The 22,444-nt window shown below is 34.5% G+C and overlaps 1 protein-coding gene across 1 annotated transcript; it reads right to left on the bottom strand.

Moving 5' to 3' along the window:
* Positions 1-15,396: 15,396 nt before the first annotated feature.
* Positions 15,397-22,181, bottom strand: LOC145333801 (uncharacterized). The gene is made up of 7 exons (XM_080179039.1): positions 22,119-22,181; positions 21,483-21,516; positions 20,898-20,955; positions 19,706-19,771; positions 19,199-19,243; positions 18,800-18,838; positions 15,397-18,167 (listed from the first exon to the last, which is right to left on the bottom strand). The coding sequence occupies exons 1-7, from the start codon at positions 22,159-22,161 to the stop codon at positions 18,072-18,074; spliced, it is 381 nt and encodes a 126-aa protein (XP_080035165.1). The 5' UTR covers positions 22,162-22,181; the 3' UTR covers positions 15,397-18,071.
* Positions 22,182-22,444: the final 263 nt, after the last annotated feature.

Raw genomic sequence — 22,444 nt, 5'->3', positions numbered from 1 at the left:
GTCCCTTTAAATTTTAAACTTAAGTCTTATTTCCAACAAGTAGAGTTAATGTTTTGGCTCACATTGGCTTGTTGTTAGGCTATGTGCCTTTTATATATATACAAATTCAACATTTAACGTTCAATTAATAGTATTAACGATCTCGAAGTTTTATTATGTGCCAATATACAGCTTATGTCCAAATTATATTAACTAAGATGTTAAATTGTCAGAAATCTTCTTACTATCATAATGTTTTTCAAATACTGTAAAATAAAAATTTATGTTCTGTTTTCAAAATTGATTTAATTTTATATTTTCACCAAAGAAAAATATTTGTCAAAATTTTATACCTTTTCTAAAGATTATTTACTTTTTGTTAAAATAAATATAGAGATTTTAAGTAGCATATACACTGTTATTTACTGATTTAGTATTTGTTGTGTACAACTCCCGTTTACGTAGCTACTCTATAAGTATTACTGTCTGTCCCTTAATTTAGTTAGATACATAATTAAAGTGTTATTTTTACAAGGTGCTTAAACTAGCTTACATTCATTTGATTTATGATAACTTTCATAAATAACAAAATTTCTTGCTATGTTCTTTTTGATATCTCAGCTATGATTTATGCGATTAATTTCCTACCGTTTTTATCGCTCTTATTTAAGATAAATTTTTCAATAATTACATAGAGATATATGAGAATATAAGTATTTTACATCAATACACATATGTACAAGAGGTTTTATACTTTTCATATGCAAAACTTTTATCTCGTTAGGATACGTCCGTACGTCATTGTTAGAAGTCAGATTATAAGAATCAGTTTTAATCTAGTTTACTCTTCGTGGATAGTGGGGAGAGTACAATGTCCAGAAATGAGGAGGACTGTGTCTCTCAGATTCTCTATTTGGCGTGCTACTGCCCGTAATTCGTCTGTTATAGTCTGTCGGCTTCTATACTCTTGCTGTCTATACCGTATAACCAAACGGTTGTATGCGTCTCTATAAGTGTTTCTAAGTATACGACAATGCAAGTATCGTACAATATGACTAGGTTGGCTGATTCCACAACTAATTTTAAACGATAACATTTCTTTAATCATCGTAAGCAAGTTATAACAATATTCTTTTTTTTTTTTTTTTTTTTTTTTTTTTTTTTGTTTTTTTTTTTTTTTTTCTGAAATTACTATTTTGTTAAAATAATAGGCTAACTATGGAAATTGACAAATTGAAAAATGCAAATGTTATTTTATTTTTAAAACTATTAATTTTTATTATAAAGCAGTTACAAATATTTGGCATTATATGTTTTATTCACTTCAAACAAGAAAAAGCTGTTGAAACTAAGATGGACTCTAAATCTAATTGACAGAACTAAGTCCACACACGCAACTAAGATCAGAACCGGATGGTTGAAACAATATCATTGTTGTCCATCTACTTTGCCTTGTCCTGATTGGCAACAGCCTCCATGGCCTTCTTTACGGTCTCCTCGTCTCCAAGGAACTTCATGGAGACAACCGGCTTGAGATTCTCATCCAGCTCATAGACAAATGGGATACCAGTTGGAAGATTGAGTCCCATAATATCATCATCAGACATGTTGTCCAGATGCTTCACAATGCCACGTAGAGAGTTTATAACAATATTCTACTAGGTTCGCGAAGGTCTCATGTAAAATTCGTTGTGATCTAGGCATAGGCTTTCGGAATCTAGTTTGCATTTTATAGATTTTGTAAAATATTCTGTTAAGACTTACGTGTTATGTGATAACTGTAGTACTTCACAAGGTTGGTGATTTCCTCACTTGTGGATATGTTATAGTAAACTGACTCAATTTCAGGATAAAATTTAAGTTATCGTTATTGTTCACTACTACTAAAATTCTGAGTGGGCGTTTCCTGTCCGAAGTTATAATTAAAGTTTTTGACATATTTTTTGTATGTAGAGTGGTTATAGTTTCTAATAACTAATCAACTCATCACAATTCAAGGCATATATATATAGGTTGCCTAATAGTACTGCTATGTTTGTATACTTTATACAATTTGTATTAAATGTTTTAAATAGTTTTTGTGTATATATCAGGGTGCGTATTTAACATTCGTAACATTCGTATATTTGTACAATCTGTATCAATCGTTTGACTCTGTTTGACTATACAGAATCAAAACTTTCTATATGCAATTTTATGTAAGTGTTTTTGAAGGGATCGACTTTCTAGTCGACGTATATTGCATATAGTTGGTCTCCCCTGCTGAAGAGAAAAGATGTATATTTTACCACTGGATATATAACCTTGAGTGGGAAAATTTTTCATGAATATGATAACTTAGTTATCAGATTAGAATAACATATTATCATATTGTTCACAAGTTTACAGGGTAAATGGAAATGTAAATTATGGTTGTGAACTTGTGCCATTCCGAAATCTGACATGTCTATCATTTATTTTCCTAAGTCGTCGACCTCCGGTAATAAATACGGAATCTAGTGTCATGTCCTCATCGGCACTTGAGTCCTCTATGTCCGAATAAGAGTCTAATGGTTTTTTGTTTTGTGACGCTTGTTTTCGTGTTTCTAAGGGTGAGTGTGCACGTATTCCTGGTTGCGGATCTTTTGAATTTACCGGGAATATAAGCGGAAGTGTGTCATTTTTAACTAATGTGGCTATCTCTTGATTTGTGAGTTTATTATAAGGCTTTGTAATAATTCCCCTTATTTCCTCTGGGAGGGTGTCAAAATGTTCGTCAATTGGCTTGAACTTTTTGATTTCGTTGAAAGAGTATTTAAATATTTCAGTCTTCTTGTCAGAAATTTTTTCAAGCGTGCAACTGTTAGGGCTTACATCCAAAACTCTATAGGGTGAAATATGATAGATAGGAGTAAGATTTGGGTTAACACCAGGTGTAATAGTGTTATTTCTAACAAAGACAAGATCTCCTATATCAAATTGTTTGTGTATGCGGGATTTGTTAATATACTTTAGTCTTGCCTCCCTTCCTTTTTCAATAGCTTTTGCTGAAATGTCCAAGTTTTCTTGTATACCGTCTGAGAGGTCTTGCACATAGGCTTCTGTGCGAGCTATTTCAGGGTGATATTCATCCGGTTTTATTGCTCCAAAGAACAATTTAGACAGGGAGCTGCGTGTCCCGAATAATAATTCCATGGGTGAAAATCCAGTTTTTGGTATTTTAGTGCAATTATATTGTCGGACTATTAACGGTAGTAGATATAACCATGAGGTTGTTGAGTCTTGCGCTAAAATTTTAATGATTGGCCATTTTATTACTTTGTTGCTAGCTTCCACCAGTCCTTTAGAAGGTGAAAAGTATGCAGTAGAATACAAAACTCGGATGCCAATAGAAGCAAAGAATATCAAATTTTGCTTTTCTAAAAATGATTTTGCGTTGTCACACAATATTTGTCTGGGGGAGAAATTAGGATAGAAATAAAACATGAATTTGTCTATAAATTCACGGGATGTGAGTGATTTCATGGGATATGCAAGAATCATTCCTGTTAGTTGGCAGACTATAGTGAGGATATGATTATAACTACGATAGGGGGGTAAGGATTGTATATAGTCAATACTTACACATTCAAAAGGTCTTGAAATTGTACTATAGGTTCCTACTTGTTCTAGTTTTGTAGATGAATTTTGAAGTTGACAATTTAAACAAGATCTAGTGTAATTTCTAACATATTTCTTAAGGTTAGGGTGGAAGAAATTTTGCATATTCAAAAGCATTTTAATTTCTCCACTATGTACTAACAAAAGATGAGTATAGCATACTAATACTGGTAATAATATGGTTGGGAGATAAACTTTTAAATCTCCTTTAATCTTTGTAAACAGAATCGTATCTTTAAGTTCGTAGTTCTGTCTTTTATAAGTGTAGGTGTTTGATTTAGAGGTTAGACAACGTGTGTAAATATCAGAGTATTCCTCTTTTTGATTTGCAATTATATTTTCTATGCTAATCCTTTCTTTTAGGATTTCCAAAGGTCTTAGTACTTTGCCTATAACTCTATGTTCTGCGGCAAGTGAATTTATGGTGATTTTGGGTTTTTGTTGCTTTGGTTGTGGAGGTTGTTCATCATAACCCAAATAGTCGGGGTTATCCATAATGAACTGTGTCCATTCTTCAATAGTCCAAACTTTATATTGGGGTAGGTTATCTTCAAACCCAGATTTAACAAATTTAGGTAGGGCTACCTTTTTGATGCTTGGTAAAGTAGCCTTATATGCCCTTGTTAAGAAATCTGCCAAATTGTCTTCTCCTCTTAAGAAAGACATTGTTAGTTTCGGTATTAGAGTTAACAGAGTGGTATTCCACCTCTTCAATTTATTAACAGCTGTTAATGCTTTAGGATTGAAGAGATAATAAGCACATTTTGCGTCTGTTAACAAAGTGCATTCACAGCTTGGACCTATTAGAGTTCTAAACGAGTTTGCTGCATAAATAATTCCTAGGATTTCAATGTCTATGATATGTAATCTTGACTCAGCAACAGTAATTTTCTTTGAGGTGTATGCGATAATTTCAAACATAGACGCTAAAGATTTTAAATTAAAGCTATTTGTTGATGAAACCATTGCAGGTCTTACTATGTGTTGCTCCTTGTGTCCATATAGTAAAAATACAAAAGGGGGTTTTGTTTTGTCTGAACAGTGTTGAGTGACAGGTTTGGCACCCTCTATATTTGTGATAACTATCACAGGGCGGTACATAGCCACACTAAGAGCTTCGAATATGAGTTGTTGCGGATCTAGATATACATATCCATGCTCTAGTTTGCGAATAAATTCTAAGAATTTATCCCTATCATTATTAAATACGAATTGAATATACTTTTGTCTCAACATCGTAGAACGTATGATTTTTGATGCTCTTTGCAGGATGGTGGTCAAAGGTGTTTGAACTTTATTTAGTTCCAAAAGCAATTGTAAAGATATCCCAAGACTATTGTGTACAGTATCTTCAGGATAGCCCAAAGTTTTACTAGCCAAATATTCAAATTCAGGCGGTCCATCCTCAGACATACGTTTAGCATAATCCTTAATATTTTCACCTTCAATCTGCAAAGGTAGGGGTAAAATTGGTAATCTGTTATCATAAATAACATGGTGTACAGGATCATCGAAGTTTAGCCCAGGGGGTAGGGTTTTAGCCTGTAATTCCGGTGTCACTATCTGCGCTAAGACTGCTGAATATGAGCCAGTTGAGGTGCCGGCTGCATCTGACAAAATAATCTTAGGTGCCGATAAGTTAACTAATTTGCTAAAAATTGGTCCTGAAGCTAAAGCTTTCTTAATATCTTCGAATGCTTGTCTTTGTTCTGGAGTTGGGACAAAAGTTTTACCTAATCTAGTAGATGTAAGTGAAGTTAGAATATGTGTAGGAGCCATAATATCAAATCTTAAATGTTTATGCATACTTTGTAGTACTCCCATAAAAGATCTCATTATAGTAATATCAGTAGGCATGGGAATATTTAGAAGTTTTTGTACTCGCCTTTGATCTACACAGCAATAATTATGCGAAATGAAGAATCCAAAGAAATTTACCCTACTTTTAAAAAGTTGTGATTTCTTTAAACTAATCTTTCCTTTATGCGTGTGTATTCTCCCCATAACTTTCTTCAAAATCTTAAAATGTATATTCAATGATTCTGATCTAGTTTTAGCTAGTTCAGTTGAGACAATGAAATCATCATAAATGTGCTGTACTTCAGGGATAGGTGAGTATACCATTTTGGCTAAATCACCGTCCATTACAACATTACCATTATCATCATAAACCAATTCCCAGTGTAATATCTTTTCCATAAAGCGTGATAGACTTTCAGGTGAAGTCTTAATGCCAGTTGGTAAGGATGCGTGTCTAAAAGCTCCTAATGGGGTTGCAAACAATGTTAGGTCTCTGCAAGAAGGTTCTAGCGTTATACTATGAAAAGCGTTAGCCATGTCACTACTACTGTGCACAAATTTATCCCTTAGTGACTGAATCAAATTTTCTGCTGTGGGTAGCAGTGCAGGTTCAGACTGCAGACAAGGATTCAATTGTTGAAAATTTACAATTAAACGAGGACAGCTCCCCTGATCCGACTTTGGAATCAGATAAGCTGGGCTTGCATAGTTGTTATAGGAATCCCCATCCAAATTAGCTCTTTCAATTGTGCCGTTCTTTAACAAAAACTCTAAGATAGATTGCATTTGCATTTTCTCTACGGGTGATAAATAATATAATTTCTTGTGCTGGGGTAAAGTTTGACCAGGTTTTAGTCTGATTGTATAATTGCCCAGATATTTACTCATGTTACCTCTATCAGTAGAATGTGTAGATACGATATCGGGGTAAGATTTTAGGAATATGTCTTCTATATAATGTCTTACCTCTGGTGGATAGTCTGACAGCACCACAAGATCCTCTGGTTTAACAAACTGGTCCTTAGGCACACTGTAGCCAGTAGGTTCGGTTACATAGTCCATGAGGTTATCAGATTCAGCTATATGTTTTAAGCCAAGTTCAATAACGTCATCACTATTTTCAAAAAGTTTATTCTTTTCAGGATCTGGTGTAGTTAGAATTTCATCAATATTAGAACGGTAGTCAGATAAGGCTACTCCTGGTACTGGAGTGTCATTGTTTATAGCTGTAGGATTCGGTATATATCCATCAGCTAAAGGAAAAGATCGTTCTACCAGATTGATGGCGCTGTATTTTGGTAGCTATGAGAGTTGAACTGAGTTGTTTCTGGTGTCTAGTGAGATCTGATTGACGGCTGGAGTATTAGCTTTCTCTGCGTGTTGCTCCAGGGCTTGTACAATCTCGTCTAGCTCAGTTGTTACAGATACATTGTGTAGGAATGATTGCGTAAAATCAAAGTCTGTGGTGATCTCCTTGACTTCAAACTGGTTGCTTGGTTCCAAGTATCCGGTGATAACAGTGTTAGTGATTGCATGTTCAGTGACATTTGTTATCATTGCTCTTCCACTGAGTTGTCCTCGGTTGTTGACAGTCAGTTGCGTTTGTCCAGGCTGAATTTTGATTCCTCCATTTCTATCATTGGCAATATGGTCATCGCTGAGAATGACTTTTGTTCCAGGAGCCAAGTTGAAGAAATGGTTGATGTTCATCTCTATAGTCTGAGTTTCATTAGAGTCAATTTTGTCAATTGTCCCTGTGCAGAGTTGTAATTCATAATCAGAACAGAACAGGCTATCTAGTACTCTCCCAGGATGGAACATAGAGTATAGATATGGTGCTGGCGGGTGGTTGTCCGCAACGAAAGTCAACCCTAATTGGAGATCTCTAATGCCATTCATTCCGATGATCATAGGTGTGACATTCTTGTGTTCCTCAGGTACAATCATAAACGGTACTGGTCTATAGATGCCTGAGAACTGTGTGAGGCGAATCATGAGAGTTATTTCTCCAGCTACTGGGATTTTGTGTCCAGAATAGCTGACAAGAACCATGTCACTCTTTTCCAGATGGTTCTTAACCTCATTTTGTTGTACTCCAAATAACATACCAAAATAGCTGGTTGACATGATATTTCTGTCTGCTGCTGAGTCAAACAAAGCTGTCATGTATACATCGTAGTTTCCATTTGACATACAGCCGGAGCAGTTCAGGTACATTTTCCTATTTTCATCCATGATGGCTGCCGAACTATCTACCGCTAAAATCTTGGGGTCATTAGGATCCATTCGAACTGTAATAGCGTTAACCCTACTTGTTCTGCTACGCTCTTTGGATTGTCCATTGGCTTTGGCTTCAACCCATTCTTCATATGCCTGTCTAAACACGCCACCAGGTCTTACTTTACCACTATGGTACAGTTCCATCATTGCTGGTCGTCCAGGGCATAGGTGTTGAGCGTGGTATAGGTCTTTGCCATACTTCTTGTGACAGCTTGGGCAGTATCCGGATGTTAGTGCTGTTTGATATTGTCGTCCTTGGTCATCGCACAGTAGTCTGCATCCATCTGATATTTTGTGGGAATTTTGACGACATGCACCGCAGTAGCGCTTATTGGATGTACCATAGGAGATATGATAATCTTGTTTGGTGTTCTTTTGTGGTTGTCTATCTCTATTATCCCTGTTTTCTCTGTTGTAGGTTTTAGGATAGGCTGGTTTAGCAGTAACTTCTCTAACTGTTGGCCTTTTATAATAGCTTGACGTAGCGGCAATTTTAGCAGGCTGTTTGTCTCTATTCATTCTTGTATCCCTGTCATGTGAGTAGTTGGTGTTATTTGTCTTTTTATGAAGCGACAAATCTCCATTGTAACTGGCTGATACACCATTCTGCTGTAGGTCCAGATCTAGGTCTTCAGTTCTAGGATACATGGAAGCGGTCAACTCATGATATGTAGGGGATCTTCCAAGATCATGTCTGAGATTGTGATGGTTTTCAGATGCTATATTGCGGCTATTTGTTGGTAAGCTACGTTTGAGTGCCTCCACTGCAGTTATGTTGAATACATTCTGTCGTTCCTTCTTGTCTGTATAGTGAACAGCGGCTCTGCTGGCAAGATTCTGAATGGTACTGACAAGCTTAGGGAATGACATGGCTTTGGTTCCCTTAAAAGCTATCAGCTTAGCTTGAGCTTCCTGTGGGCTGATGAGTATATCGTACTGTAGCAGTAAGCTATTGTAGACACTTTCAATAGATAGTCCAAGATTGAAACTCTGCTGGATAGTAGTGTATGCTTCGCCAGTTGTGGTTCTAAGCATAAAGGTTTCGAATTCTGATCTTGAGAGGTTACATAATTCCTGAGCAGTGTTCATCTCTGATAGATAATCAGTAATGTAAGGTGGTTTGCCGTCTCCTTTGAAGCAATGCTTGAGAGGGAAGGTTCCATTGGCTAACTTAAGCTTTTGATCGTTGCATAGGGTGCTCTTGCTTGCATAGCTGCTTGGTGGTTTAATTCCAGTTTGGTTGATGAAGTTACTGAAGTGTCGTTGAGTGCGTTTGTCATTCTCCTCGCGTACAATACGCTGGGCTTCTAACTCAACTTCACGTCTTTGTTCCTCTTTGTATTCCCTCATACTCTGTGTGTAGTTGGTACAGAAGTTCCTCATCATTTCTGAGTCCACACGTATGTTGGGGTTACAAAGTCTTATTGTATCCAGGAATTGTGGGAACAGGAAATTTCCCAGAGGATCTGATAGTGTTGCTCTAACATATCGATCTCTGATCAATGCGTCTGGTGAGTCCTCGCGCACGGGTATGGATCTTACAGATTCCGTGTCTGGTTCTGGCGTCTTGGTTCTCTCACCATTCTGTTCTGGTTCCTCCTGGTTGGGCATCGGTTCCTCCCTTCGTGTATCATCTCCTGCAGAAGCTGCATCAGCTGACGGAGTTCTTCTTCCAGGCGTCGTCGAGCGTCCTCGACGTGGAGTGTTCGCCTTTTCAGCGTTGTCATCTTTCTTACTTTTATTAAATAATGGCATTACAGCTAGCTTAAAGCTTTTAAACTTTCTATGAGTTCTTTAAAGAAGCTTATGAGATGTTGTACTATTTTAGGATTTAAATAGCAAAGGTACAAGAAGAAACTAAATAATGCGCCTAAAGTTAAAACAATCAAAAATTGTTTACAATAACAAATTTTTCTTTTAAAATTGTTAAATATAGATGAGTAGGTATTGTCTACTTCACCTACAGTTGTTTCTACGTCGTGAATGCTTGCGAGTGAGCTTTAAATCTTATTCTGGAGTGTGCGCTAATGCACTCTTATCCTTAATTAAGCTCAACTGTAGAAACACTTCTACTTAGATTTATTCTATATTTGCCTATAAAGCTAATGTGGGTTATTTAGCTATACAAATTAGCTATAAAGTAAAATAGAATGTTAAGGTTTGCAGCGAAGTTAATTTGGGTATGCTAATATACTATCACAAATTAACTGTTATTTGCTTAGGCGTCGACTTTTCCTAGCAAATGTTATTGTTGAGAAAAACAGCAATTTATAATCCTTGTTGAATTCTTACTCCACTCTAAGGATATGTAGCTTACAATCTGCTTATTCCTGTAAGGCTTTATGAATATAACTTACTAAGGTTCACTCCCAAAGGATCGTCTATATTCTAATAGTATTGCAACAGTTTTGCCTGAATATCAAAGATCTCGCACCCAATACTTATAGTTGTATTAGGGTATGCCTACCAATCCTACTAAGTATTATTCGCGAATTATTATGGGGCTTCACTTGTGATTTCAATCCTTATAACTATATTATTGAGACTCAATTTAGATTGTCCTATATATATGAATATAATCAGTTTGTTTTCAAGGTTATTATAGACCGGATGTGCTCCACTTAATTAGTGAGAACACAATATTCTATGTGTCTTACTGAAGTGTGATATCCTACGCAAGGTGATCAATCTATACGCTGGAAGTTGTCAATCAAACTCTTTAAAGTAGACTACAAAGTTGGTGTTATTGTTTGGTCAAATATTATTGAAAATCAAATTAGCTGAGTTAGTGCACTTTTTTTCTCTAAATGGTAACAATTTTAGATTATAAAGATTATGAACTATATGTACACACTTTATTTTACTTGGTTATAGTCTTTATGCTAATAATCCTAAGTAAAATTAAATTTTCTCAATGGTATAAAAAGAAAAATCTTTTCTTTCTTTGTTTTAATCCGGATTTTTATAAAGACAGTAGAGTACTTCCAATATTACTTGCTACTTCTTTTAGAGACGTCCCAAGATTCCCAATATAGGCTGCTGCAACCTTTTGCTGCGTTTGGTTACTAGAACTTTGTCTCTTATAAGTGTGCTTTTAGTTACATATAGGGCTTAGGTTGTTGACTATACTTTTAAATCACTAATATTCACTATCACTAATGATTGATGGTTTATAACTCTTCTCAAGTTGTCTGTTGAATTCTGGCGGCACATGAAATAGAAATTTTAGCATTAGCAAAGCAAGTAAAAATTTAGTTTTCATGTCCTACTTATTGTTGAGTGAACCGTTTATTGTACTTATGTATATATTTGTAAGGAATATACAAACAAAAAAAATTTTTTGTTAAGATTGAATTAAAACTTTCTAAGTCAAAATAAAATAGAATCACTCTAAATCCAAAGTTGGAAAATTTTGACTAAGTCCAAAAAGTTTCTAATGAAATTATTCTAAGTACAAAATTAATAAATTTTGGCTTAGGAAAAAAATTATGAAAATATCTTAAGTGCCAAATTAATAAATTTCGACTAAGTAGAAAAAATTTTTTTTTTTTTTTATTGAAATTATCCTAAGTACAAAGTTAGTGAATTTTGACTAAGTCAAAAAAAAATTTTTTTCTTTCAATGAAATTATACTAAGTACAAAATTAGTGAATTTTGACTAAGTCCACTACTTTTCAATGAAATTATGCTAAGTACAAAATTAGTGAATTTTGACTAAGTCCAAAAAAAAATTTCCTTTCAATGAAATTATACTAAGTACAAAATTAGTGAAATTATCCTGAGACAAAAGAAATAGAATCACTCTAAGTCCAGACGTGGAATATTTTGTCCGAGATGAAATTTCCTAACAGTCCATTCACAAAACTACTTTAGAGATTGCCCTTAAGTCAAAAGAAATAGAATCACTCTAAGTCCACTATTGGAGTATTTTGACTAAGTGCAAATCTCGCTAAGTTAAGGATTTTAAAATCATAAAGTATTAGAGTGTTAGAATTATCCTTCACCAAAAGAAATAGAATCTCTCTAAGTCCATAATTGGAATATTTTGGCTAAGACAGAAATACTCTAAAACAAAATTTTCTCTTAAGTGTGGAAAATGAAATTTGTTAATCTAGTTGGAAAAATTGCAATTATTACAAGTCCGAATTTTGGTAAATTTCCAACTAAGTGTCCAATTTCATAAAAATTACTATAAGTCCAGAGATCCAAAATTCTCTCTGTAACAAAAGAAATAGAACGGTGCTAAGTCCAAAAGTGGAGTATTTTGCTCAGAGCATCAGGAAATCTCTGGAATTATTGCTGATTGCATACAGTAATTTGTTTATACTTATATCATTCCAACCGATCGATGTTGAGAATATCTTTGAGACTTTGAGATATTTTGTTTTGACTCAAAATTTTTGGAGGAAATAGTTATTTTGATACATCCGCATATAAATCAGAATTACATTAGGAATATAAGTCCTAGGCATGTATAAGTAAGTGCAAATCTCAGAAAATCGGTTCTAACGGTACCAAAGTATTAGTACAGTTTAACTTGAGTATAAATGCTACAAGTTTGTAATAATCATTTGGCCCTTTACTACGACTCAAGAGTACTAACTGCTTTCGGCATATTGTTTCGGAAACATGGCTCCAAAGACAATATGTATCCCAACTAACAGCGTTTCCCGTGTTCTATAAGATTTGCTCCTAAGTTTTCATTTAATAAGACAGTTCAAAATGGTCCTTTACAAATAGTATTTTGATAGCTTATAAATGAAAAGTTACTCCATGCTTGATTCCTTATAAGTTCTGGTTTAAGTATCAAAGATTCAAGTATTTCAACACTTAGAGAACTTTCGAATAAGTAAAAATCATACTAAGTCCGAAGATTTATATATACTCCGCCACCTAGCACAACTCCTAAATTTCAAAATTCTGACTAAGTCCAAAAATCAAAATTTTGCACATAGCTCAATCATAGATTATTCCAACCCAAGTGTTTTACTAAAGAGAGGCGGACATGGAGGTGCCGGTGTGCTGGTATTCTCTAGGGCCTCTAGAGTGTCAACCAGTGCGAGTGTCCTTATAGGGCGGCGACCAATGGCCACAAATATGCTAGCATTCTCTAGGGCCTCTAGAGTGTCAGCTAGTGCAACTGCTCGTACACGAGGCTCTCAATTGCATTTGTGTCGTGCCTTTCAGTCCCTATCTCTTCAAACGCCTCATAGTCCTAACCTTGCTCTCAAATAGTTTCACAGGTTTTGGAAAATCCGATTTTGCCATAACTACAATTATTCGATTTTGGTAAAAATACCTGCCTTAGGCGGTTCGGGTAAGGTAAGGAAAAAAAAGAAAAAAAATTTATGAAGTAAAATTTTTCCAAGATACAACCGGTAAGTTGCACCATTGTGTGTGCGAATGGGGCGTTTGTCCATATTTAGGTATGGAGACCGCTCTTCTATGAGTACTACTAAAACCTAATTTTAATGCAATACACATAGACATTCTCATCGTCGGTTCGCTTGTTTAGAATGCTTAACCCTCTATTCCCACAAGTATAATACGAATTTGGTTGAGCTGGTGGAAGCTCAACAAAAGACCCACGCGAAGTATTATGTTGCTTTAACCTAAGAATAAATGGTTGGTTTTGATATTCGATCAGAATTATATAAGTATATTAAGTATTAAGGAAGGAAAATGTTTTTATAAAGTGTATTTATATTACAAGTGCATAGGTTAAGTATGAAAATATTTACAGGATAAGTGTTAAAATTATAAGTAGAGTAGGACAGAAATGTGCCCTAAGTCCCAAGCAGTGAATTGTGCTAAGTGTTAGAGTTCTAACACAAGGCATAAGCTCAATTCATGCTAAGTACTAAGGGGCCTAAATTTAAACTACAATGCATGCCAAACAACTAAGTCATTACCTTTTAAAGCCAGAAAGAGAAGTTGATGGTAGGGGAGTTAATAAATAACTGAATAAATTCAAGAGGTACATGCTATAACATTAGCTCTGGACCAGGATTTTAGTGTTTGTCTGTGCAATTAAATGTCTGTGTGTTAATATGTGACGTAAATCAGGCATGGTTGTAGGCATACATATTCGTACTGTTTGTTTATATGATTACATTAACTATAAACATAATATCTATAATAAACATATACTATTAGCAAATCACATACAGATTACCATGAATAGGCTAGCGTTACCCATATATGGTGTCATATAGGTAAAGATAGGCCTATGAATGCATAAATTGATACAAATAATGCCTTGGGCCTAGCTAAAGTAATTGTGTCTTGCCCCTGAGTGCTACTAGATAATTGCAGGGCACGCGTCAATCAAATATTCATAATATGCTCTATAAAGTGTTGACTTTATATCAAGCATAGATAGATAGTTGTGGATGCGAAGCATTTCTGTAAAAGTCTCATATGTACGTTCAAAGAATTTGAAAATTGAGGATCGCATCTCCATTTTCGACCTAAGGGATGTAAATGTTGTTGAATTTGTCTCTAAATATTTAGAAAACAAACTTCCTGAATGTATGCCTAATTTTCTGACACCATTGCAAAATACTAGATCAAAATGTCTTAGAGTAGAGAAGCCAAATTATAAAATCTATGAAACTTTTCCTTCAGTAAAAATCACTAAAATTGTGTTATCCCTGTGGAAAAACCTAATTATAGTTCAAATATCGCAACCAATATGCTACTTCAATGCCATACCCTGTAAATAACTAGTTTCATTTTAAGTTATATGTGAAACTTGTAAATATATAAAAAAAAATGAATGAAAATTGGGCCGAAGGACAGTCAAGATTGACTTTAAAGGCCCTGTAGTAGTTACCTTAATTTTGTCAATGTAAATAAATGTATCTATAAATGAAATCTATGTAATTTAAAATGTATTAAATTATTTGTAAAATTAATCTTTAATTTACTGCTAATAAATCATATCATATCAACAAGAAAACAGAGAAAGAAATGTAAATAAAGTTGGCGTTAATGACGTCACATCATCACACAGGGACCGGGTATTTTCCACTTTGTAAGATTAATTTGTTATTTTTTAATGCGAAGCTTTTCTATAATTAGGGTCGGTCCGTCCGTACGTCCGTCCGTAACGGATACCTTTTTTCGTTAATTTAGGCATGTGAGGATTGTCCTATCAATTTCAAATTTTGCATGGTGATTCCTTTAATAGTAAGGTACGATTTAGAAAGCGTAGCAACTCTATAATCATCACAAAAATGTCCGTACGCCCATTTTAAACATGTTGATTTTTTACTTTTTTAACAACAAATTTGTACGTGATCTAACCATCCGATTTATCTGATTTTTGGTATATTGATTTCTGGGACAACAAAGTATAATGTAATAAGCGAAGCAACTCTATAATCAAGTCCTAAAATATAAGTATGTCCATAAACATTATCCTGAATCAAGCAGTTATTCAACAAATCTACTTACAATTTTGCTTTAACTCTTATACATTTATATTATGATTATTCAGTTCTGACACTATACAAGTGTTAATGTCCGTTTGTCCTACCGTTTCAGTGCTTCGCTTTTATGGATGTTGTCATCCTTTTTTTATAAATTCGCTTTCATGTGTTAATTATACGCCGATAAAAAATTAGGTATACCTTTATTTTTTAGTTTTAGACTGGCAGACAAAGTGAATTATAGAGTAGCTTCGCTAATAAATAGTTATTATTTTTTTTACTTTATTATAATACACAATTTACAATCTTTTCATAAAATATTACATTGTAATAAAAGCTATATTATTAATCGTAATACTTTATAAATTTACTAGCTGCTACACCCCTTGCATCCAGGAGCTCTTAATTCGACGAACTTAGAGGGTCTAGATAAATAGCTTAAAATAGCTTTCTATGACTTAATTTCTAAATGTAAAAATAAAATATCCTAAAACCATCACAGGAACTATGTGAAGCTTCCCTTAAATGAAGAAGCCAACCGGTTTGGTGATTATTTATTTCTTAAGCTACAGCCAAAAAAAAATATTGATACTGTATATGAACTGACACTAAAACATGAGTATTTTTAAAAGCGAAGCTTTTCTATAATTAGGGTCGGTCCGTACGTCCGTCCGTCCGTCCGAGATAGATAGCTTTTATTCGTTAATTTAGGCATGTTAGAATTGTCCTATCGATTTCAAACTATGCATGGTGATATCTGTAGTAGTTAGGTACGATTTAGAAAGCGTAGCAACTCTATAATCATTACCAGAATGTCCGCATGTCCATTTTTAACATGTTGATTTTTCTACTTTTTTAACAAAACATTTTTATGTGATCTAATTATCTGTTTGATCTGATTTTTGGTATATTGATTCCTGGGACAACAAAGAACAATATTATAAGCGAAGCAACTCTATAATCAAGTACTAAAACAGTAAGTATGTCCATAAACATTTTTCTGTATGAAGCAGTTTTTCAACAAATTTACTTACAATTTTGCTTTTACTCTTATACTTTTATTTTCTGATTATTCAGTTCAGACACTAAACAAATGTTAATGTCCGTTTGTCCTATCGTTTCAGTGCTTCGCTTTTATGGATGTTGTCATCCTTGTTTTGTTTGAAATTTGTAAGAAATTTTTTATTACTTTTAAAACAAGGAAGTTTATACAAAAGTAGCCTGGAAGTTATCAGTAGCATGGATAAAAGAATACAGTAAACTTTTATCTTTAAAAAATAGGAATTTATTGAAGTTGAGAAAATACAGTAAAATATAAACCTATATTTCTAATCAGGGATCTTAAGTGATAAGACAATGGATTATAGATTGATAACCAATCTAATTGATGATAAACAATATTATAACTTTTGGAGATAAAAATTATTGGTTGAAAAGTTTGGACAATTCTAGCTTGGAAATAAATAATCCGAACACAGTGAAAGTACCCTACATATTTGAGCCAACTTAAAAGATTACGCTGAAGGTTTCTAGCAACAAAAATCATAAACTTAATATAATGATAAGGATAATTAGAATGATTCTAGCAATACTAGTACTCACATGCTATCATAATAAAGAGGATTAAAAGGTTTCTAGCAGAGCTCGGCAGCCGTGCGTCAGCCGCACATCAGCCGCCTGTAAGCCTAATGAAAATAAACCTTTCACATAATAAATTTAGAGTATAGATGTATAAACAGATAGCTACAAACATTCTTTAAGCAAAGACCCCTCTATACTCTAACTTTATTTTTCACATTAAAAAAAAAACTGAGAAAAACTAGACATGACTCAAATATGCCCATCCCTATTTGCAAAAAAATTGAACCAACTAAACGAGTTTAAATTTGAAGCTTAGTCGCTGCTGATGCGCGGTTGCCGAGTCCTAGTTTCTAGCATCACCAGCTCCCAAAACAATGTCATAATAAGGTGGTTAACGTTACAAGGTAGCTCTGTTTAGTGCCCTAGGAAAAGGGGATATATGTCACAGCTTTTGGCCTACCTATTCTATTGACGTCATATTAGATCGAAGGAAAGAAAAAGGGAAGGGGTAAAGAAACACCCTAGAAAAGAGATGGGGTATAGTATATTTACTGTCATTAATAGCATAAGTAGGCCAAAAGCAGTAATATCTATCCCCATTTTGCTAGAGCACTATAGACAGCTAATGTTACTAGCAGCACCAGCACGCACAAGCTATCAGTATGAGAAGGATCAGAAGGGTACTAGCAACACCAGCACGCACAAGCTATCAGTATGAGAAGGATCAGAAGGGTACTAGCAACACCAGCACGCACAAGCTATCAGTATGAAGAGGATCAGAAGGGTACTAACAACACCAGCACGCACAAGCTATCAGTATGAGTAGGATCAGAAGGGTACTAGCAACACCAGCAGGCACAAGCTATCAGTATGAGTAGGATCAGAAGGGTACTAACAACACCAGCAGGCACAAGCTATCAGTATGAGTAGGATCAGAAGGGTACTAACAACACCAGCAGGCACAAGCTATCAGTATGAGTAGGATCAGAAGGGTACTAGCAACACCAGCAGGCACAAGCTATCAGTATGAGTAGGATCAGAAGGGTACTAGCAACACCAGCAGACACAAGCTATCAGTATTAGGAGGATCAGAAGGGTACTAACAACACCAGCAGGCACAAGCTATCAGTATGAGTAGGATCAGAAGGGTACTAGCAACACCAGCAGGCACAAGCTATCAGTATGAGTAGGATCAGAAGGGTACTAGCAACACCAGCAGACACAAGCTATCAGTATTAGGAGGATCAGAAGGGTACTAACAACACCAGCAGGCACAAGCTATCAGTATGAGTAGGATCAGAAGGGTACTAGCAACACCAGCAGGCACAAGCTATCAGTATGAGGAGGATCAGAAGGGTACTAGCAACACCAGCAGGCACAAGCTATCAGTATGAGGAGGATCAGAAGGCCGACTATACCAATCACTGTCACCCCAAACCAGTTTTGAAAGTGGCACTGAAATAGATAGATAGATAAATAGATAGATAGATAGATAGATAGATAGATAGATAGATAGATAGATAGATAGATAGATAGATAGATAGATAGATATATAGATAGATAGATAGATAGATAGATAGATAGATAGATAGATAGATAGATAGATAGATAGATAGATAGATAGATAGATAGATAGATAGATAGATAGATAGATAGATAGATAGATAGATAGATAGATAGATAGATAGATAGATAGATAGATAGATAGATAGATAGATAGATAGATAGATAGATAGATAGATAGATAGATAGATAGATAGATAGATAGATGGATAGATAGATAGATAGATAGATAGATAGATAGATAGATAGATAGATATATAGATAGATAGATAGATAGATAGATAGATAGATAGATAGATAGATAGATAGATAGATAGATAGATAGATAGATAGATAGATAGATAAATAGATAAATAGATAGATAGATAGATATATATATAGATAGATAGATAGATTGATAGATAGATAGATAAATAGATAGACAGGATAGATAGATAGATAGACAGATAGATAGACAGATAGACAGATAGACAGATTGATAGATAGATAGATAGACAAGATAGATAGATAGACAGATAGTGTACCTGTTCATCTTCTCCACAGCATGTCAAGCTAGGACACACCTTGAACAGTATAAATAATTATTCATATGAAAGTTGTAGGATGTCTATCTGTCAGTGTTTACTCTAAACACTGAACCAATATGGTTCTCTTTTACAGGGTGGATTCTCATAGGTCCTATTTGGGGGGAATGTACCACCACCAACAAGAGAAATCGGCCATAGAAAAATTACCCCTCATTTTTTGTAACTGCATATTAACCTCCCCCTTCTTACCTCAAGGGCCCCTAGATGCCTCTAGGAGCATATGCGCTATTAAAATTTAAATAAATATTACTAATAGAAGCCGAGTAAAGCATATTTTTTATTAAAAAAATATAAATGTTTATTGATAATAGAAATGATCACAAATTACAAGTTTACCTGTTTAGACCAACACTTTGGAAGCTCCAATCCAATCTTCGCCAACTGAAAAAAATATGAATATAAATAGATAAAGCAAATCTTCACAAGAAATTTCAGAAGCCTAGGTCATATCAGTAAGAAGAGTTAGTTATACAGGTGCCCAAAGTTTTGTAATTACGATCTCAAACTCATTAGCTTAAGAACTTTGGAAACTATAATTAATTAATCTTTTTGGCCAATAATTATAATCTATAGAAGGTAAATTTTGTTTATTGTAAGGGGTGAATATAAGGTTTGTATCAAATGTCATATCATTAGAGATTCCTATTTAGGTCTTAAAGGATCCGAAAATAAAACATTTTCACACAGAACTTCAATTTCTTCAAGACAAACAGATGATGTAATGAGTTACAGAGTAGTTTTTATTGATCAAGACAATCTTTACAAGAAAGTTTTCATTTGCAAAAAAATTTTAATGAGAGACTAAAAATGTATAGAGTAGCTTCGCTACTAAAAAGTACTTACAGTGTCTTCAACCCAGTCAGTTGAGTCTGCCATAAAAATATCAAAACTAGATGAATCATCAGACTTCTAAACAGATTTATTAATTATGCATATGAGTAACATATCAAACAAGGATAACAATTATAATAAAAGCAAAGCTCTAAAATTAGATAGAAGGAAAAAGCGAACTTAATTTGTAAGTCTAAAAAAAATTGTACATGCATTTGTTGCATAATTGTGAAAATGCATGATTCTGTACTAGGACACACTTTAATTTATAGGATTTGATTATGGAGATGCCTGGCTTACAATAAAGTACCTTGTTGTTATAGAAATCATTATTCCATAAATCAGATTAGTTATTTCTTGCATCGTATTATAAACGGCTTTCCGCGGATATAGAAAGTACAATGATTTTTTTTAGCCGGTGCCTTCGGCACCTCGGGGCTAAAAAAACTAATTTTAATCTTATGATTGTACATTTCTATATTCGTAGAAAGCTGGATATAATTCGGTGCTAGACATAGTTTTTTTCGTATGGATGAGAACCGGTTCCTATCCACCGGATTCGAATGAATACGAGAAAAATATTTTATCATAAAATTTTTGGGAATAGTCTTTTTCGTGACAACGCCCCTTAAGGAGCGATTCATCGTATTTTTAAAGAGGCTTTTGATAGGTTATTTTAGATTAGGTTATATTGGGTTATGTGATTGTTCCACAGGGTTAGGCAATTGGCCTCGCATGGTTAGAGCCCTCCGCAGGGGCTAGAAATAGGTGAAAAGCTACAGTGAAAAGAAGAATAGCCCCTTAAGGAGCGTTGTCACGAAAGGGACTACACACCAATTTTTTGTTGGTTTAAATTCAGCATGTTTGAAATAGACGTTCTGGTAACAATTATAAATTTGCAACTCTTAAAGCTGTTCAAGGAATCATCATGCAAGGTTTGAAATCGATAGGCAAATCTAATATATCTAACTTAACAAAAAGAGCTAATCATTAAGAAAATGCGAACAAACGGACCAGCCATAGTTATAGAAAAACTTTTTTTTTTTAAAACAAGCAAGAGTTGCTAAAGAGACGGAATCGCGTCAAATGGAACAAAATTCCGGCCTTTATCCAAATAACACTATTGTTTGTTTTGGTGGGGGGGGGGGGGGATGAATTTCAAATGTATGATTATCTGAATCACGGCCCAAAGGGTTATACCTACCTTTGAACACTGCAAATTGACAACCAAATTTCCAGGTAACTGGCTTGCTTGATCCGCTGTTTTTGATTATTGTTTATACATATTACAATTATACAGGGTGGGGCAAATAAAACCGGACAAATTCTATTTTTAAACAAATAAACATAAAATCTTCAATTTTGAAGATTTTGTTAAATTTTAAAAACTGGGAAGCAAATTGGATACAAGACTATTATATTATTCAATAAAATCGCTGCCAGTCCCATTCACCGCCTTTACCCGCCCCCTGAACCGTAAAATTGTTTCTTTACAATCTATGTTAAAATCAGCTGTTTTTTCGGCGAGTTCTTTTGGGAGAGTAGTGGTACCCTCCCCCAAAATAGTAATAAACCTTCTCGGAACCTATGAGAGGCTACCCTTTTAAGGAAAACCCGATCGGTTCAGAGGTTAGCGAGATCCTTCGTTACAAACAGACAGACATCGTTCTACTTTGTTATATAGATTGGATAGGGTATCTATAAAACATAGAAAATACAAAAATCGATAATTCATCTATTTATCTATCTACTGAACTATTTATACTAAATACTAGAATGTATAATTCCTATATTAGTAAGATCTAGGTCTCCGCTAGAAACCTTGAGGTAAAATGTTAATTTTTACATGGAAACATACATGATATATGTGTGTCTGTCTGTACTGAAGGGTCTTGCTAATCGCTGAATCGATATGGTTCTCCTTTACAATAAGGAAGGTTTTAAAAATCGCTCCGTTATCCCCCTCCCCCCCACAAAAATGATAAAGCTAGAATAAAAATAAGGGTTGGCCGACTCCCCCCCCCCCCCATTATTTGATTTTGTTTTTAAAACTAAATTAAATATTCAACCTACCCTCTAACTAATTTGCCCCTAGAGGCCGCTAAGAGGAAAACCGCCATTTATAATGAACCAAAAAAATGGAGGGGAGGGGCTGGGGGGAGGAAGGGTAAATCGACCTTACACTAATTTTAGTTTTATAGTAAAATAAAAGAATAATTGGAGGATTTATCCTACCCCAAAATAATAATAGGCCTTATACAAGCTTTAGTCTAAATGAAAATCTGTGCAGCGGTTTGCAAGATCCTTCAGACATACATAATAACATATTTCATTATCTGTAAAATCAAGGATCGTCAGCCGCTCTTTCACTATTTGCTGCAGAAGTGAGGCTGCCAAGCCCTCTGGTAAAAATTAACATTTTCCTGCGCTAGTGTTAATATCAGTACAGTGTAGGCCAAAAGCTTCATTATGAAATCTGAAGAAAATCATGGATCTTAGGTGATAAGAAAATGTAAGATAAATTGATGAACACCCAATTATGAGAATCAAAATAACCCTTTTTGTAGGATAAATTATTGATAGAAAAGCTTAGTAATGTTGGGGTGTACCAACCAATCAAAAGGTAGTGTAATTTTTTTAGCAAGCGAATAAGAAAATATGTTTATGAAAATTTGGGGACGGAAATGATTCACAGTATCCCTCCCTAAAAAATATAGATGATTAGTATTAGATGGTTAGATTGGACCTTAA

The sequence above is a fragment of the Acartia tonsa genome, chromosome 12, assembly GCF_053477335.1.
Source record: "Acartia tonsa isolate MP-2025a chromosome 12, ASM5347733v1, whole genome shotgun sequence".
In the NCBI taxonomy this organism is placed as follows: Eukaryota; Metazoa; Arthropoda; class Copepoda; order Calanoida; family Acartiidae; genus Acartia; species Acartia tonsa.
The sequence above is the reverse complement of the archived record's forward strand: the minus strand, read 5'-3'. Positions and strand labels throughout refer to the sequence as shown.

Coding starts and splice junctions, on each gene's coding strand:
- LOC145333801 (XM_080179039.1), bottom strand. CDS start 22,161: ATGAAGCTTTTGGCCTACACTGTACTGATATTAACACTAGCGC. Junction 19,772..20,897: donor TCAATTTGCAGTGTTCAAAG/GTAGGTATAACC, acceptor AAATCTGTTTAG/AAGTCTGATGATTCATCTAG. Junction 18,168..18,799: donor GCTGTGGAGAAGATGAACAG/GTACACTATCTG, acceptor TATCTATTTCAG/TGCCACTTTCAAAACTGGTT.